General features: G+C 47.1%; 1 protein-coding gene across 1 annotated transcript; it reads left to right on the top strand.

The window, feature by feature from the left end:
- Nucleotides 1-244: 244 nt before the first annotated feature.
- Nucleotides 245-17,257, top strand: UBE2G2 (ubiquitin conjugating enzyme E2 G2). Its single transcript, XM_068691615.1, has 6 exons — nt 245-351; nt 4,961-4,996; nt 5,086-5,131; nt 10,393-10,511; nt 13,281-13,421; nt 15,230-17,257. The coding sequence occupies exons 1-6, from the start codon at nt 309-311 to the stop codon at nt 15,340-15,342; spliced, it is 498 nt and encodes a 165-aa protein (XP_068547716.1). The 5' UTR covers nt 245-308; the 3' UTR covers nt 15,343-17,257.
- The last annotated feature ends 2,252 nt before the right edge of the window (nt 17,258-19,509 follow it).

Here is a 19,509-nt window from a genome sequence, read left to right as displayed (position 1 = left end):
CTGCAGAGCTGTGGGCTTGTTTTTTGGTGGAGAAACTTGTCCTGTAAGCGGGGAGGGCAGCCTAACCCCACCGCACTGTGCATGAGGAGCTACCAGGAACCCTGCACGCGAGGCCACACCGAGCTTTGCATCCCCACAGCGCTGCCAAAACCTAACCCCCCTCAGAGGGCTCCCCGCAGCCCCCTGCCCGTGTCCCCGCCGCCCCCCGCCCGTTCCCCTCATGGCGCTCGCCTCAGCCGGGGCCGCGCTCGCTCTGCGCCTGCCCGGCGCGGCGGGGAGGGCCCTGCCCGCACCACAGAGGCGGAGCCATGGCGGGCACGGCGCTGAAGCGGCTGATGGCCGAGTACAAGCGTGAGTCGAGGGGGGTGCCGGGGGGCTCCGGGCACTCCTCGCCTCCATCCTCACCCCCCCCGTCAGGGGGTCCCGCCGCCGCGGCACCGGGCGGGCAGGGCCGGGCCTCCCCGGGCCCAGCGCAGGGCCCGGCCCGGCAGCGCCTCCCCGGGGCTCTCCTCATCGGCCGCGCTCAGGAAGCCCCGGACGGGGAGGGTGTGGGGGGGTGGAGGGACGGTTCTCCTTTTAAATTTTATTTTTTTTTTTTTGCTGACGTGGAGTTGTTTGGTTAAAAACCGCACGGGCTGTGGCTCGCAGACAAAATGCGGCGTGTCAGCCGCTGGTGGGCCCCCAGCGCCCCGCCAGAGGGAGCAGGGAGCCTGCTGCTGCTCCTGCTGCTCCTATTCCTGTTCCTGCTCCTATTCCTGCTCCTATTTCTGCTCCTGCTCCTGTTACTGGGTGCCCCGGGGATGGGGCCCTCTCGGGGGGCTGCCCCTAGCACGAGCAGTCCGCTCCCCAGTGCCCTTGCGAGGTGCCCGAAGGTGAGTTTCTCCTCACAGACACGCAGCTTCCTCCTTCGTCCATTTGGTCTATCGTATCCTGGCCTTTTACATACGGAAAGGAAGTGGAACAGGGTGAAAAAAAAAGGCCTGGTTGGTAGGTGGAGGTTGGCGTCAGGCTGGAAGAGCTGGATGCCAACACAAAGCTTTGCGCGGCCCTTCCTGAGCTGGCCTGGGGCTGCCGTGTGGGTGAGGCGCCTGCTTGTGTTGTGCCCCAGGAACCCACAGATTGCTGTCATGGTCCAGAACCGCCGGCCAGCTTCCAAAAGACTCGACTTTGCTTTTGTCTTTTCTCTTACGTAAGGCCCTGCAGTGTTTTTGATCCTTTGTTTCTGAGAGGCTCCGAGATCTAACTCGAATGCCCCCTATGAATGAATTATTAAGGGAAGAGCGATGCTAAATAAACAGCATCGAAACCAGTTTTAATGAATGCTACAGGCAGACATCACGTGAGTCTTCCCTGCATAGTTTTTCAATGTGGCACTTATCATGAACGGAGATAACATCTTGCTTGTGATCTGCCTTTCCAAACCCTCTCCCAACAGTAATAAAAGGCAGTGCTGTGAGAAGAGAATGCCATCCGTGGTGGCTGAGGGGACGGCGCTTCTGCTTCTGGACACCTGTGGTACAGAAACAAACGACAAATTTTGGTTTCTGCCCTGCCAGCACAGTGGTGGAGAGGGGAAGGTTTTGAGGATTGGCCCCTTTGCTTCTCTGTGTGTGTGCACACCTTAAGCTTTGGCTTTTAATTTTCCCTGTGCACATCTCTGAGTCTGTTTATTTTTACCATGGGTGAAAAGCGTTTGATGCAGTGAGAAGTTTCAACCCATTGGAACCCAAAAGCCTTACTTCCATCTGGGAGATGCTCTGACACCTCACTGTTTTCCTTTCCATGCAGAGACAGATATAAGATGGTTCTGAGCACCAAGGAGATTTATTTATTTTTTGTCCTTGTTTAGAATGTTGTTTACATGTTTAGAGTCTAATGACTTCTTGCTGTCTCGTATTTATTCAAACGTTCTTATCATAAAACTAATTGAGATAAAGCTTTCAGAAATCAGGTATAAGAAAGGGCATAATCCCTTTGTTATTAATTCTAAATTTAGAATATTTAATAGTATTATAGCCTGAAAAAAATACAGTCTCAATAGGAGTTTGTGAGACTTAAGAGGTGGGAACCTGCTGCTTCTGCCTTTATCATTTCCTTGCTACGAGATCAGGAAGATATCACAATCTGGATGCTTTCAATCTAAAATGGGTTACAGGCTGGAGCTGGAGGTGGAGAGCTTGCTTCCAGACGCTACCTTGGCTGGGTGGACGGGCACCAAGCCGCCCCCCTGCAGCCAGAGCCCTTCTTGGGGGACTCGCGCCTGAGCCCCCAGACCAGGAGAGAAGGAAACAAGGAAACGGGGCTTCTTGCAAAGCAGGGCTCTGGGTTCAGGCCCCTCAGGTGCTGAGGGAACGTGCCTGTACTATTTGCTGACCTTTGTTTGCTCGGTCACCCTGGGGACATGCTAAATGGATACAGCTCGCAGAAGGCAAGTAATACAGTCAGTCCCCTTGTTAACCCCAACGACAAGAAGTTATGTTCTCAGCTCATGTTGTTTGAGGTGTAGTCAGCCTGGAAGGACTCCACGGCGAGCACCGGAATGAGAAGGGAGGCGTCAGTGGTGTGTGCACCCAGATCTGCCCCCAGTCCCTAGCAGCAGCACTGCGCTCCGGTTGTGCCAGCTTCTGCCTTTCATTCAGGCTCGACTTAAAAGCAAAGCTTTCAAGTAAGGCTTAGCTCTTCTGCTGCAAGCTGGGACTCCATTGTGTCTGGGTTTGGACGCAAATCCCCTGACTGTGTGCAGCAAAACCGCCACGCGAACCAAACGGGATGCCTTGTGGAGGATGCGAAGCTGGAAACGGCTCCAAATGCTCCCAGCCCTGAAGAGAGACATTGTTCTGCATCGGTTGGTGGGCTGCGCCGCCACGGGCTCCTCCAGCATGCACCCACCACATGTGTGTGAACGGAAAGCTCTCCAGCCACCCAGACTCCCTGTGACACCCCAAAGTGGCTCTGCTGATGTATAAATGGCCAGCATCTTACCTGCCAGCCTCTGCTTCTCCTCGTGCCTCTGCTGCCCCTTTGTTTTCCCCTTTGGCCCTTCAAATTTTTTTTTTTTTGTTTGTTTTTAGGATTCTTCTTCTGGTTTCCCATCTTTATCCTTTTTTGCAGCCACCCCAGCACTTCAGGGCTAAGCAGCAGGTAGAGCACATCACCGAGGGCTCTGTCCAGGTGCCTCCTGATTGCTGCCAGGCGCGGGGCACCGACCACCTTTTCTAGAAAGCCTGTTCCAGCATTTGGCCACTTCCATTTCCAACAGGCGTTCTGCAGGGAAAGGTTAAACAAACACCGATTGCAGTCTTTTTGCTGCGTGCTGCAATAATCGGAAAAACTCCCCCCCAGCATTCCTCTAGGGTTACCCTTGTTTGGCTTCTGTTTTGGATGCAGTGGTAGGACTGGAGCAGATCACGCTCTGTAGCTCTTGAAAGCAGTGCTCCCAATTTCCTTTAGAGAGAGAGCTCTTCACAAATCACCCGGGAGGATGTGACCGTGCACGTGTAGAGGGGCCTCTTCCTTCCTAACTGAGCAGCAACTCTTCCCAGTCAAAGCTCCTGGGCCCATTTGCTGCCAGTCCTTCTGGATGGAAACCTCCTTCACCTGTCCCCAAGGGGAGAGGTGAGAAAGAGAAGTGGAGAATTGAACTCCCAGCTCTGCGGAGACTTTGCTCACTGGTATCTGCCTCCTGCTTCCCATCGCCCCAGTTGTGCTCAGAGGGGGAGCACCATAAAGAGCCCCCTGGCTTTGCTGCCAGATGCTGCCTCCAGCAGCACAGGGGCTGAAACAACGAAGCTCCCCAGGTTTTCAAGGGAAAGCAGGGGAAATACCCATTATTATTTTTTTTTTTTTCCTTAAAGGGAGTGCCCCACGATAGATATACACAGTTCAGGAGCTCCCAGGCTTGACATCTCTCTCCATTTGCTTAAAAACATCTGCAGGCAGGGTGCTGGAGACCCGCTGTCAGGGTGGACAACCTGCTCTGTAATGCCACTGTCCGGTTGCTCGGGGTGTGTGTCACGCTGGCACCGACCTCCAATTTCCTGCTCTTTGAACTTAAATCAGGGAAGTTTGTGCCAAAGGTAAATGCAAGCTGGGTGAACTCAGCTTTTGCTATCTTTGCTTGGCAGTAAGTTTTCCTGGACAGACAAAGAGCCATGTGCTGTTCTGTGCAGCATCACCTGCAGCTTTCATTGATAGCCTAGCAGAAATTAGGTTAAACCTCTTTGTTACTGGTTCGGGACTTTTTGTCTTCCCTGGCTGTGCATTCATACTTTTTTTTTTTTTTTGTGTGTGTGTGTGTGTGCCTGAGAAAGGGTAGGGGGTTTTCTGTGGTTATTTTGTGAGTGCTGCTAGCCCATGGGCCACTGCTTGGGAGGTGATGCTCTCGATGAGCAGCGTGTGTGCTGGGGTTTGTTACCCTGAGTCGCTGCCAAGGGGTTGTGAGAAGACAGCCTGTGCTCTCTTCACGTTGGTTGAGCGTGTGCCTGAATGGCTTTAAACTGAAAAAAGATAGATGTTAGGTTAGATATTAGGCAGAAATTCTTCACTCAGAGGGCAATGAGGCGCTGCCCCATTCCTGGCAGTGCCCAAGGCCAGGCTGGGTGGGGCTGGGGGCAGCCTGGGTTGGGGGCAGGGTGCCCTGCCCAGAGCAGGGGCTTGACCTAGAGGATCTTTAGGGCCCCTTCCCACCCAAACCCTTCTACAATTCTGGGATCATTTTGTTCAGAAAATTGTCTTGCATGACAAAGTTAAATTGTCACCAGTAAGATCCTGGGGCCTGCTGGATGTGGAGTCTTGCCCAGTACAGCACGCCCAGACGATTCCTCCCACGGTCTCCTCCTCGAGGTTTTCCTGGAGGGTTTTTGCTGTGGAGTCTCTGTGCTGAGCCACGGTGACCCAGACACTCGCTGAAACGCTCAGACTTGCCGGCCGTGTTAACCTCTGGTGTTTGTTCTTTTCACAGAGCTGACCCTGAACCCACCAGAAGGGATAGTAGCAGGTGAGGAGCTGAGCGGAGTCTGTGCGCTGCCAAGTTGGAGCCTCACCTTCTGGTAGCTCTGAGCATTGTTCTGTTTTGTCTCTTGACAGGTCCTATGAACGAAGAGAACTTCTTTGAGTGGGAAGCTCTGATTATGTGAGTTAACAGAAGAATATTTAAAAAAAATAGTAAAATAATAATCTTACCAGTTTTGCGTAGCATCAACCTTGGCCTATTTTTGGCTGGGAGCTTTTTGTCAGATCCAAGCTGAGAATTATATTGGGAATTCAAACAGTTGGGCAGAGGCAGTGTTGCACTAAAGTGATGATTTGTTGTGCAGGTGTCATAATAAGAAACCCTTGGCATGTATAACTTGCAAATGCTACAGGAATAATTTGGGCTCCACTGGATATACGGTGTGTACACAAACACTGTAGGAAACCGTAAATTGCTTGTAGGTCACACAGACACATTGGGAATGTTGCTCAACTGCAAATATGGGACAGGTTTTCTCATGTGAAGTGGAGTGAAACAGGCAGATTATCAGTGATAGGAGAAAAAGGTGAGTGTCTAAAATTACTTAGTACTGAAATTTATTCTAGGAGAAGTGCAAGGTAATCAGTCTGATAAAGCAGTTGAAGTAAAAACCAACCAAACAAAAAAACCACAAACGTAAATAATCTTTTAAAATTCTGTGAATGTCCTGAATCAGCTGCTGTTGTGCGCAGCGGTTTTGTGTATAAGCTCTTCTGCTGGTGAGCAGCTCTGGTCGCTGGGGATTGTGCAAGCAGTGTAAAAGCCTGTTGAGCTGTAGTGTGTCACCTGTCCCGCAAAAGCTGGCCGCATGGGTGATCCTACTCACTTGCAGATGTGGGACTCTGAATTATTGCAGGCCTTGGTAAGTGGAGATTTGAATGAACGCTGCTTGTTGGCACATTCACATGAGCAGCTGGTGAATGCTTCTGCTTATTGCAGCAATAATCCATCCTGGGACAAACAGGTCGTGATTCCTGCTGGCTCAGTCCCCTGGAGATGCACACCTTTTGGGGGAATAGGTAGCTTATAGCAGCCCACATCTCTCACGTTAGGCAACTGCTGACGCTTTCCCTTCTTTCTGTAAGTCAGGTAGTTAGCACTTTTCCAAGACATGTATTTGCTAGTACCTACTTTCAGTTCAGAAAGTCGTGCGTAGCTTGGAGCTCAGAAATCCCAGAGAATTTAATGCGCTTCTTGGAATGTGGAAGGAAATCCTTGTCCCTCAATACTTTCTAGCAGAAGAGATTTTGTGGTTGATGAGAGCTTTCCTGGGGGGACACGCAGAGGTACTTTTGTATTTGATTCATTACTTAGAAAATATTTTTTTTTCTGATGTTGCCCATAACAAATTCTTAAACAACAGAGGAGCTGCCTGCAAACTTGAAAGCCCTTTAAAGTGCTGAGTGTTGAGCTTCAGGTCTTTGTCAGCGTAAAATGAGAGGCGGAGGAGCTTTTGGTTTCTGTATTGTGTGTGTGTCATAATAGAATTATATTTTAAGATCTGCTAAATTCTGAAGCTGTGGTACAATAGAAACATGTTTACTCTAAACACGTTGGGTTACTTTCATCTCTTTACAAAACTCTATTAGTAAAAATATTTGAGTACATCTGGAAAGCAAGCTAAATGACTTGTTTACATTTTTGTGATAATCTTCTTGAATGTTTTGTAATCTCAAATGTGCTGCGTTAGACTGTGGGATTGAAAGAAGTGCAGATGAGGTAATTAAAGTAAGGTTGACTTTAAATTTGAGACAGATGGAATAGAAAAGGTAGGTAAGTAGCATAATAATGAAAAAGAGAATCTTTTTCCTTCTCTCCACCCAGTTTCTATAAAGTTGCAGTACATTATCACAAATAAATACAGAAAAAAAGAGAGAGACTTAAGGGGGAAAAAGACATCACCCATTTATCAATCCAGAGGTGGGTTGGGTAATGTTACAGAGATTAATGGATTGATGTAAGAGCTTGGCTCAGAGATAAAATAAAAAAAAAAGCAATGCCATTTTAAAAATAATGGTAATAATAATTTGTATTTCCGGTGTTCTTGCCTGCAGCAGTGCTGAATAAATGTTAAACATAAATGTTAAGGCTGTACTGACATGACCGAATGACAGAATAGTTTTTAAGCTTACATTTTAGATCTGGAATTGGAAACACAACGTGATAATTTTTCCAAATAGTGAAGGTTCAGAACCTGGTGTGAAATGCACCTTCGTGATAAGACATCAAACAGGAGCTCGATTAGAATATTTATGAAAACCAAGTCTTTGCAGCAGGATGACTTATTCATGCTGATAAATAGCCCCAGCATGTCGAGAGGGTTTATCATAATGCTGCTCAATACCTTAGCACTGCGTGAGGTCCGACAGGCTGCGTTGTGTTGTGCAAGCTCATGAATTTCATGTTTCAAGGCGAAGTTTGGTCCTCTTTGGTTGGCAAAGGAAAGCTTGCCTTGGTATTAAAGTTTATCCCCAAAGACACACAAATATATAATTGTAAAGAACTTTGTTAGCCTAAAGATCGCTTGAAAAAGAAATTACATAGATTGAAGCAAACTTATAAAAAGCCTCTCTAGAAAGGTAATTAGATCTATAATTAGGCTTATGCCTTTTGTTTCGTTTAGTGTGGAATTCCCCTTTTCAGCATCTGACGACTGTGGGCTTTGGTCTTTTTCCAGCTTCTTTTTACAAATAAGAAGCCCTTTACAAATGCACTTGAAACCGTGGCTATAGAATTAATTGTCCTTGTCAATTCGCTTTTCCCTCCTGTTTTGGCAGACGCTACCGCTGTGTTTTTCCCCTTGCCCAAGTAACATCGACCTCACAGAGTTCAGAGTTTCTCATTTTCGTGTTATGCTGACAGAGTTGTTAATAATATGATGTTATTTTCGGTGTTGGATTCAGTATCTTTAGCACCGATGCTGCAGGAATAATGCAACTTTTTGTTAGTTTCTTGAATCTGCTTAGATCTCTTTGCTGTAGTTGCTTGGAAGCAGACTGACTGTGAGAGCACCAGAAGCGTGGCCAGGACAGAAAAAGCTGCTGCGATCACCGTGCGCAGTGACCGAGTCAGGATTGAACCCGCGTGGGTACCAGTGGCCCTCAAAATTCCCTCCAACCTTACCGTTGTTGTCAGTTCCCACTACATTTTCGTGGCTTTTTGCGATGGAGGTGAAGTGCTGTGGTGGCTGGGAAGATGCTGGATGCTGTGCTAGAGAAGCGGTGCCCCAGCCCTTCAGTGAAGTCTGCAGAGTAGCATTGCGTGGGGGGAAGGATGCAGACCGCCTGCCTCGCAGACCTTACAGGATTTTCTGTTTAACCAGGTTTAGGATGAGGTATTTCTTAGAGACTCATGTCCCAAGCCATGCAGAATGAGTGCCTTAAGCAGTGCCTCAAGCAGTTTTTGTTTTTGTTTTTGTTTTTGTTTTTCTGAGAAAGCAGAAAAGCTGCTTAAGGCACTGCTTGTTTAATGGGCTATTGGCTCTCTGCTGAGAGGGAAGGATGCCACCGAGGCTTTTCTTGGGGGGAACCCTGATGGGGTGCCCAGTAGTCTGGGTTCCAGCTGGTGTAGCAGCTCAGAGGAAATCATACCATAAGTCACGGAGGCTTTGCAAGTGTGATGTGCTTTGGAATCTTCACAGAGCAGGTGGCAGCGCTACAGAGGGTGCTGTACTTTGTGCCTTGTTGGCCGCGGTGATGGCCTTTGTGAGTTGAAAGTGGCGCTGTCCTGGGTGTTCTGTAGTAGCAAATGCTGCCTTGGATTAACTCGAATAATTTCTTTGAAGTTGATCCCGGCAGCGCTGAATGGCTAAAACAAAAGCAGTTTGCTCACTTATTACAGGGCCTGCAACGGAGCCTGTTGGGTTAACGTATTTGACAGAAGAGCCCTCGAGGCTGTGTGTTTGCTCTCAAAACAGAGCATAAGACACCCACCAGCTTTCAATGCGTGTATGTACATACCCTCAGAAGTTCAACAATGAGCCTTCAAAATGCAGCTGGAATTAGAATGCTCATGAAAAAATGCATTCGGTTTACCCTCAAATGTGAATATTGGATCCTGGCTAAATTTATGGAAAAGACGAGAGAGGGAATGTCAGCGGTTGAGATGGGTTAGCTTTCGTTCTGCATCGGTGCGTGTCTCTGAACTTGCCTGCTGCTGTTAAGTGTGCAGGTTTAAAATATTTCAGTCTTGTATTTATTGATCAGTCAAGTCTTCAGAATCCCAAAGTTTAACTGAGTTAAACCCAAACTGAGTTAAATCCCAGAGTTTAACTTCTCAGGGCTTTAGGTTTTGCTAGTCTTTTTTTTTTTTTTTTTTTTTTTTTCTTTTTCTGCAGCCTTAGCTGTAAGGAGTCTTTGACCATTTGGCTTTGAAATTATTTTTTTTCCTTCTGGCATGGAGAATGTGTTTGCAGGTTGGGAGGTGGAGGCATGAATACATTCATAAACTTTATTTCCCAGACAATATCATCCTTGTTTGAAAAGCTTTCTGTGTGATGCATGTGTTTCCCTGGCTAAGGTTTTAAGTGATGAAGCTCATTCCATGATCTTCCCGGTCAGGGGAAATCGTGTTTGCTTTATAACTTCCAGATGGTTCACTGAGTTTGAATAAATCATTTCAAATAAACTTTTTTGCTTACCTTCCAAAGATGCTTTGTGCAGAGAAGGCAAAACAGTTGTCTTCATATTCTCTCTTGATTGCCCTTTGAATTTGTACTTTGATTTCCTTATTGTGTTCACAGTGCAATGCTTCATGCAGGAGCCTTGATGAAGTTCTTCTCAGTGTACGCTTGAGAGAATGAAAACAAATGCCATAGATCTGTATTGTCCTGCACCTAGCGTTTACGGCCCCTGGGCTGTGTGTTTATTGTTACAAACCATTGTTGTATTTTTTTTTTGCATCAGATGGCATGAAGTGTTTATGTGTGGTTACGCTCGATACTGGCAGTTTGAATCCTCCTGGGTTTTATGAATTATTTTCGAGCTGCAGTGTTTGACATCTCTCTCTGTGCAGCACAGCAGTATCTTCAAAGGCACAGGAGTCCCACACCTGCCTCTGCTTTCTCTTGACGTGCAGACACTCAAATCCTGGAACATGCCTTGGAGCCAGATACTCCAATTATAGCCAGACACACCCTGCTAATTAAGCCATGTTGTGACCTTCCTAGTAATTTAGTGTGCAAGCTTTGATTTATTTTTTTTCCCCCCTTCCCTCCCAAACCCAGTATTTGGATTTAAGTTTGAGGTGTGAGGTGAGAGTGTTTTAACTCTCAGTGTTCTGGAGCAGATGATGTAATCCAAAGCTAAGGCGTCTCACTAGACAAGACTGTGGGTGAAAGAAATACATGAAACTTGGGTAAATAACTTTTTATCTGTTTCTAGGGGTCCTGAAGACACCTGTTTCGAGTACGGGGTTTTCCCAGCTATTCTGAGCTTCCCACTCGACTATCCATTGAGTCCTCCGAAGATGAGGTTCACGTGCGAGATGTTCCATCCAAACAGTGAGTCTGATGCAGCAGGACATGAGGGGCATGGGTTGTTTTTGCACCTTAAAGGAACAGCTTTGGTAGCGGGAGAGCTGGTGTTGTTACCAGCAGTGGCACTCCCAACTGTGCCTAGGAGTGTTCAGCTGTACAGCAACGCTGCACTTTCTTAGGGTCACTCTCTCTTTACCACATTAATCCTCAGATACCTGTTGGTAATAAACAGTCCAGTAAAGTTTCCAATAATTTCACTGCCTCGAAGGTCATTCCAGGCATCCTCATAACTGAGTAAAATAAATAAATAGCCTGAAGATGAATGCTTTGCACACGATGTGAGATTCAGTAAAATAATACTGACTCTTTCCAGTATTGCACTATGGCTTGTATTTAAGTAGTTCTGTGTTATTTTAACAAGTGAAAACTTGTTCATATTGACCAAAGTTTGGAAACAGCTTGAGTTGGCAGCATGGCTTTTTTCACTTGAAGTCGAGGATTCTGTAACACTTCTGACGTGATCATTCTGACATCCGCAGTGCTCTGTCCAAGCAGCTGGCACATTTACAAGCTTTTAATTTTAAAGATTTTTGCTGTCCCTCTTGCTGCAGTTCTAGCACTGACAATATCTCAGCTGTGTTTCTTGTAAGACTTAAGAAGAAGGAATCGAAGTAACAATGACTACAACTAACAACTTTTTGCCTTGGACAGGTGAAAAACGTAAAGCACAGAGCATTCTTTTCTGGAGTCAGCCTTGGTGTTTGTTGTAAAATCCTTACTTAGTATGTCTGTTAAATCAACATGGCTTGTGTAAAGATTGTTTGTCATCACCCAGATGTGATGGGCTGGATCTGTGCTCTTGGCTATCAGGTCTGTGCCACCTGAGAGCAATAAAAGGCAAGTGCTGCCCTTGTGCCTGCTGTTTCCTTCTCAGCTGACATTCCTGCACTGGTACACCAGTCTTGATCTCAGCTGGGCATCCATTTTTTTTCATCCCATTCTAAGGAATTTTGCAATTTCGTGAAGTTCCTCTGCTGTCCCCCTCTCAAAACAGTACTGACACAGATTCTTGCCCATTTAGTCCACAATCAAACCCATCTTTTTGTTCTCCTGTGGAAGACCTCTATATACTTTGTGTGCCCAGCCTGCAGCAGGGCCAGGAGGAGTGGGGTGCGGAGAAGTCCAAGCAGCCTGACCCTTACCTGTTACAGAGTGGCTCTGCCACACTGAGCACTGCCTCTGGGGGTTGGTGGGAACAGACTGGGTGTACAGGCCTCAGCTCTTTAAAACTCCACGACTGGGTCATGTGAATTGAAATTTGAGGTCTCCAGAGGTAGTCATGTGAATCTTCCCAGGTGGGTTTGTGGTGGGCTGGTTATTACCAGTAAGGCTGTAGAAATTGGTAGCCAGGCTTGTGTTCTGCTTCTGTTAAATGAATGCTCCTCATCCTTTGGGAAATTGGAAGAAAAGTGTTCAAAAAGTGTATGTTCCATTATCTGTGCACTTTTGAGTTATATACGGAGGGGACAAGAGACATCACAGAGCTACTGTTGCTTAAAATAATGTTCATGGATGCTTTGGCAAAGATAACTTCAAAGCAGCAATTAAGTGAAAACCTTGCTTTAACATTTAGTAACAAAGTGGGAGATGCGTACATCTTCCTGGAATCAACCTTTTCTGCATTGTTTATGCTGCTGACATCCAACTGTTTAAGAGATGCTGCATAAAAACATGAAAATAACTAACTTACTAACTTCTCCTGATGTGTTCCTAACTTGCAGGGAGAAGTGCTGATTCAGCACGTGCTGTTTTTGTCTCTTCCAGCTATGGTTAGACCAGCTCCAGCCCTCAGCCCAGGGCTGCAGGAGGGGGTGTAAATACAATAAGTCTTCCAAAGTGCTTACACGTCCCAAGCTTGTACAGACATTAGCTGGTTGGGTGGAAGGAACTGGAAACAAGCACAACTGCTTCCAGTGGTCACTCACCAGGGTGAAGCTGTAACTCATTGGGATGCCATAGGATTCTACCAAGTTCCTAAAGTAGCACTTCAAATTCCCATTTTCTCTGTGTTGCCTGTTCAACTTTGCTTTGGCCTAATGATCAAGTCAGTGGAATCCAGTGTCTGAGAGGAGGACTTGTGTGAGGTGGATGCATTGCTTAGGTTAAAACCGGGAGGGGAAGATGCCCACACCCTGAGCTGATAGGTTACTTTTCCTCCATGCGCTTTCATGCAGCTGAGCTTTAAGCAAAAAGCACAAAAAAGCGGCACGAACCCATGTGGTTGCACCTGAGTAATGCTCAAATAAGAGTAATTATTTCCTTTGTACCTTACCGCTTTTGTCTCCCTGCTGCAGCAGACCATGTTTGCTTAACTTTTTTTTTTTTACAGTCATGGTCCAGCGGAGGACTCCAACACGCATTCAGTGCTGTAAGGCTGTTACCCCTTGCTTTAAGACTAGTTACTGACTTGGAGCTGTGCGTGCCTCAATATTTGGCTTGTTCCACCAGGCTGCAGCTCTTATTTTTTTCAAAGGAGCCTCTCCTTGGTTGTTAAGTGATCTGAGCGCTCCCAGAGAGCTTCTCTTGGTGAAGACGACCCAAGTTTGTAAACTCGTTTAAGGAAGTTTTTGCTAGATTTTAGTCTTCCAGTTTTTGTATCATCTTGCCTTTGTAAGAGGAAGTTTTAGTATCAGTCATATGAAGGCAAAGTCCAAATGTTAATCTGTGCTAAAGATCTGGAGAGGCTAAGTGTTTCCTCCAAGTAACAATCAATCCTTTGTACCTCTTGTGCAGTTTACCCGGATGGGAGAGTTTGCATCTCTATTCTTCATGCTCCTGGGGATGATCCCATGGGATATGAGAGCAGCGCTGAGCGATGGAGTCCTGTGCAGAGTGTGGAAAAGATCCTCTTGTCAGTCGTTAGCATGCTGGCAGGTAAGGACTGATGTTTTATTAGCTGTAGCTCAGCTGGCTTCTTGCTGCATAGCTAGAGGTTCTCCTTGCTTTTTGATGTTAAGCTGATAAAAGACATTTAAACTGCTCAGCAGGAACCAGGGTTCTTAAAGCCCTCATATTTATTTATTCTCTTAAAATAAAAGAGTAAGGTAAGACTGAATTAAAAAAAACAAGTGTTTCCAGCTTTGTAGCAACTGCACAGCATTCCTTCTGGGTCAGCAGCAGCCAAGCAAAGGGTGATTGATGGTCAGGCTCTGGGTCCTTTAGGGATTTGGTTTTAGCAGCTGAAGAGTTACCAGCCAGATCAAATCAGTCGGGTAAATAGGAGTCCGTGGCCTCGGTGATTCACCAGCCAGCTCCCTCTATTTCTGTTTGTTACTTTGCCAGCGTGGGAAATGTACCCCGTTCTGCCACCCCAGATATAAAGGAAGCCTTCTTGAGAAGAGGGGTGTGGTAAAAGTGTGTTTTTGCAGCCTCTTAAGTGGCTTCCCCTCGGTTCCACAAGGGCTATAGATCAGATCTCTCATGTACATCTCCCCCAAAAGATGGATCTTTTTCCACCCAGAGCACTGAACTGCCTGAAAAGGAAAAAAGCATGGCCCTGAGAGTCAGTTTTGAATGATGATGCTGTTCTAGAAGCAGCAAAGCTGAACAAAGAGCAAGCACAAAAGGCTCTTACGTGCTTCAGGATAGTAACCTGCTGCTGGGAAGCTGCCCAGTGGGCACCAGTACCTTGCTGGGCTCCCTGGGGCCTCCAGGAGCACAGCTTGTGGTCCAGCCTTACCTGGACTGCTTTGCTGGAGAATCATCTGGTCTCTTATCTCTGACGGGGCATCCTGTTCTCCCCGTGTCTTTTGGAGGAGTTAGCCAAAAACATCAACTGTCAGCTTCTTCCAGGCTGCTGACAAGTTCTCAGCTGTGGCTCTGCTGACAGGACAAGCCCCAGAAGCCCCAGCTTACCCAGCTGGGTGACTTGTGCATCTTCTGTCCTGACTACTGGAGTTCCAGGGTGGACCATCGGCATAGTGCTGAGAAAAACAGGAGCCCAAGGTGTCTGCCATGAGCTGGGTTGTGCTGGATTTGGACTAGTGTATGAAGCAAAACGGGCAGAGTATGTTCTGCATGACCTGTGTAATCCTGCGGCAGTTGTCCTGCTCTGTGCTGACCATGAACTTGACAGAGCCCGTGCCTCAGCTTACCTCTGCACAAAAGAAGTGTTTGAGTCACAGGGTCTTAATGTACTTCGTAAAGCACTCTGAAATCCTCGGATGAAAGATGTTGCAGAAATGAAAGCATTTTATGGTGGTATTTTTTTTTAAATAGAACAAACCATCCAAAAAAAGTGACAGAGCCTGTTTGGGTGGCCTGCTTTGCAAGGGCTTTGTGTCTGTGAAGCCGCAGAACTAGAAAAAATATTTTGCAGGGAGCACTGTGCAGTTTTAAGAACTCTTCATAACACTACTGGTGACACGTTAGTCCGTGTGCGTGCTGGGGCTCAGGGGCTGAGACCATAAGCAAAATAAAACCATCTTTTTTCACTGCCACTTGTTTCTCGTCTAAAGAAACAAGTTCTTACCTTGCTGTGATGCTCTCTTGTGATCTTGTAAATGAGAACTGATTGGGAATCCCACAGCTGAATTTCCTTTAGTGGTGTTTCAGCAATCCCAAGCAGGGGAAGCGTGCCAGAGCCACGGCAAAGTGGCAGCGTAGAGGCAGTGTTGAAAAAGGGAGAGGGTCTTGCTCAGTTGCCTGCCTGCCCACCTACCTTTCCCTCTCTCTCATTTCAGAGCCAAATGATGAAAGTGGAGCCAATGTGGATGCCTCCAAGATGTGGCGGGAAGACAGAGAACAATTTAACAAGATTGCCAAGCAGATTGTGCAGAAGTCACTTGGACTTTAAGCTCACAAAAAGACTGCAATGTTTTGTATTTCTCTCCACCTGAAAAAGAGCAGTGCTCAGTGCTGGTACCAAAAACGGAAATCTTTGCAAAATTATTGGCCTACTACTTCTTATCCTTCATTATTTATTTCCCATCTCTTTTCTGCTTCCGCTGCTCCAGAGAAGCCTAGAGGCTTAGAGTTTACTCACTAGAGTGGGAGTTAGTTTACTCACTAAATTGTGGGGGAAAGGGAATTACTGCTAGGGAGAAATATTTGGGCAGTGCTGTTTTGAAGGCTATTTGTTGCTACCTCACTTCATGGTATGGAAAGCTTGGAGGATTTGCAATCTGCAGCCCACTTCTGCCAATCTGCTGTCTGCGAACAGCACTGTTTTAGGTCACCTGCCAGGAGAATTAGTTTTACGTTCATACAGGCAGTATTGCACCTGGAGCAGCAGTAGGCAGAAAATAATCTGTCAGTTTTATGATACTTGCTAAGCCAAAGGCAGCATTTCAAATTGATTTGAAGAGTGTGGCTCGCCAGAGAGGCTGTAAAACAAGGTTGGAGTCAGAGTGGTTTAATGTAGAAAGTGGCTTTGCACTGTGTGACTTTTTTAAAAGAAGATCTCGGTGGCCATTACCAGTGACTGCCTAGTGGTCTAGAATAGGCTGGTATTCCTACATTACACTGTGAATTTGTATCAAGCCTTTGAGTCAGTGTTTTCTTAGAAGAAATCCCAAAACTACTTTTATTGCTTCTTAAAGACATTCAATGTAAACTTTACATTCAATTAGAGGCACAAGATATGAAGAACTGGATTCTTAAACACTTTGGCCAGGTTCACCGTGGGCCAGGTGGGTCATCTGCAGCCTGACAATTCAGTGGGAACGTGCCTGCTCCACCGGGAATGTGAAATACCTGCTCAGAAAGCTAGGCACTGCTTGCCTTTGCCATTACAGCCCAGGTCACCCACTTTTCAGGTGAATGAGCCTTCGCTAACCAATGCGATGAATTTTGTACAATTAACTGTAATACTTGATGCTGACTGCTCTGACGTATTTAAATAGGAGTCAGTTGTGTCTTCTAGAGGATGGTAAGATGCTTGTTTAAAACTGCAGAGTATTGTAGCCAAAGTCTGGTGTGCAGGTTGTGGGAAATAGATGCTGCGATGAGCTGGGAAACTGATTAGGGGCTGCTGGTGACCTTTGTGCTTCGCAACCGGATCTCTTAAGTCCAAATCTCCTTCAACTTATTGCAAGCAATAACACACCCATCGATAACACATGGAATCCGATTTTGTTGGCTGCTTTAAATGGGCTAAACGCAAGAAGGGCTTTTTTTTTTCCAGGAGAAGCATGTGCTGTGGACAGAGTTACGCTGTGCAGAAAGCTTCACGGAGGCGATTGCTTGCATGCGTGTGGGTAGAACTTGTATTTACGTCTCGCTGTCCGTGCTGCCTATTCATGTGCTGCAGATCACAGTATGCCATCCTTCTGCACCTTTGAAGAGTTTGTATTGCTGTAACTTGCTGAGCTTACCTCCCTTTAGAAGTATGTCTTCTCCCTTTGCTGTAAGGGTGCGAGGAGGACCCACCGTCATCTGGGAACAGAGAGGACGGGATAATATTGTACCTAACTAGTATTTCAGGGCATACAGGAAAATGTAGCATTTGTATGCAAAGAGAGAGTGGTTCTTTGAATTGTGATAGTTGAAGTGTAGCTCCTGGGAGTGCCTCAAACGCTTTTGGAAGCAATGCTGGAGAGCTCTGTGCGCCGCGTAGCAAACAACGTGTTCAGCAGACGTGGCCAGACTGGGCTCTTTTTAAGTGCGGAGTATTTTACTTACGTGTGTTCACTCGTTATCTTCATTTTACAGTGGGATTTAGTCTGTATACTGAAAATAAAGTGATTGTATTTCTTCCTTTTATAAACGTATGCCGGTGTATTTCAGTAAGTGTTTTTTATGGGCAAACAATGGTCAAAGGAGTCCAGTTCTGATGTGGGCCAACGGAGGGGAAGGGTTCATCGTCACACAAGTAAACCACCAGGGATGCTTAGAGATGTGTAAGACTTGACACAGTGGCTTGGGCTTTCCAGGCCTTGCCTCTGATGATGGCAATCACTTGGTATTTCAAAGAAAACTATAAAAATCTGGTAGCCAGCTGATGTGGTCGCTTCTCACAGAGGTCTCGTTATGATCTCTGTGTCTGGCCTTAGATGTCTGTGAGTCTTGTTATGGCAACAGGTGAATCACTCAAAAGTGTACCACTCAAAATGTGCTGAGATTAGCACTCAGATTTGAGAAGGGCACAGAGATGGAAATCTCAGTTGGAATTGGACAATGTCCCCCGAAATGGAGAGCTCTCCTGTGCCTGGCTTGCCCCACAAAGGTTTCTGTGCAGGGACAGCTTCTTAGAGCTGGGGAACACCTTGGTGTTCCGGCTTGTAAAGCTGCCATGTCGATGCTGTAACATCCCCGCCAGGCGTAATCCTCTCCCTCCTGGAAGGAGTACTCATGTTAGCAAGGTGTGTAAGACTAGCCAGTAGCAACAATTTTCTGAGCAATTGCCTTTTTTCCAGCTGAAGCAGTTACTGTAAAACATTCCTTGGGGAGTGTCAGAACTCTACAGGTGTTACATGTGAGTAAAGTGTTGAAGACTTTTTAAAAACAAAACAAAACAAAACTTACCTGGATTATATTTGCCTTAGGCTTCTATATTTAAAAAAAAAAGCTTTTTTTCCCAACAAAGCTGTAAAAATGCAAGCAACATCCTTTCTAAAGCCTTTGTGTATAAGTACATCGATGCACATGCACTTTTTTTCTTGGCAAGAGGAGCGATGTCAGAACACACACAGTGGGATGCAAGACGTTCATTGTGTTTGGTGTGTGTGCATGCGAGTGGTTCTTTGAAAGTGCAAACTGCTGTGTGAGAGGCGTTGGAACCACATGAAAGGGCTGCAGCTTCGGGGCAGAGCCGTCAGGAGGGTGCTCTCCAGCTTTCTTTTGGCTTGAGCTGGCTCATGAATGGAAGGTGGTGAGCTGCCTTCGGGATGCAGAGGGGAAATCTCTGCTCTCTGGAAGATTCTTGCTTCCCTCCTGAAGTTGCCCCTTGGTAAGGATGCTGCATGCCCTGTGCTACAGCCGTGGGGCCTCTCAGCTGGAGCACACGGGAGCACAACTGAGCTGTTGGATCTAGCACGTGTTTATTATCTGTTGATGGGTAGTTAGCAACTGCTATTAAGTACAAACACAGTATTTTTAAGTGTCTTTATGCAAATCAGATTAAGATGAGAACTGTGTAATTAAGTTTCTAAGTTTTTAGTGAGACAAATGTCTAAGCTCTAGACACTTCTTACCTGCTTAGAGCAGTTTAGCATCAGGTGAGCAGCAGGACAGCGCAGTGCCTGTCCTGTTTCTTCCTGGGGCTCCTCACCTTGTACCGTGCTGCTTCTGGGGTGTTACACCATGTTATTTTGGGTACCAAAGTACTGTAATGGCCTGTTGGGATGGGGATGCTCGGTGCTGCCCGCCACCACTGGCTGAATTGAGTTGCCAGTCCTGCAGTGGGCATTGATCCTGCCCAGAAGGCTGGGCAGTGAGGGAAGCGCTCAGGAAGCTGGCACCCAGCGGTCCTGGTGTGCTTCTGCCCCTTGCCAGCTGCTCTGGCCGTGGCACCAAACCTGCAGCATCCCAGTCCTGCCTCAGGCTCAGTCCCTCAGATGGACGAGCAGTGTCAGAGCCAGCAGAAAGCCAAGCAGGTGGCTTTCGAAAGCAGCTCGTGCCCCCCGAGACGCAACTGCAGCAGCAGTGCAGGTGCCGGGGTGTGTTCCTGTATAATTAACGCTAATGATACGGACAGGGGGTTATTTATTACAGGGCAGCTGCCCGTGCTAGCAGAGCGTGTGTGAGCAGCTCTCGGTGCTTCCCGGCACTGGGACAGGGGCTGTGGGGCCGTGGTGCTGCTGTTTGGGGGCTGAAGGCAGCCGAGCTGCCCTGCCCGGGGGGCACGGGGCTGGGGGAGGCTGCAGGAGGTGGGTTCAAAGCTGCAGAGATGCAGGACAGGACACGCTGGGGAGCGGGGGGCACCCACGCTCCTGGATATACCGGGCCTGGCACAGGGAGGTCTCCCCGCCCACGGCCGGGTTAGGAGTCTTGCCCCAAAACGGTTTTTCCCGTGTCAAAAGGA

Source organism: Anas acuta, chromosome 9 (genome assembly GCF_963932015.1).
Source record: "Anas acuta chromosome 9, bAnaAcu1.1, whole genome shotgun sequence".
NCBI classification, from domain to species: domain Eukaryota; kingdom Metazoa; phylum Chordata; class Aves; order Anseriformes; family Anatidae; genus Anas; species Anas acuta.
This window is presented reverse-complemented; position numbering and strand designations above follow the sequence as displayed.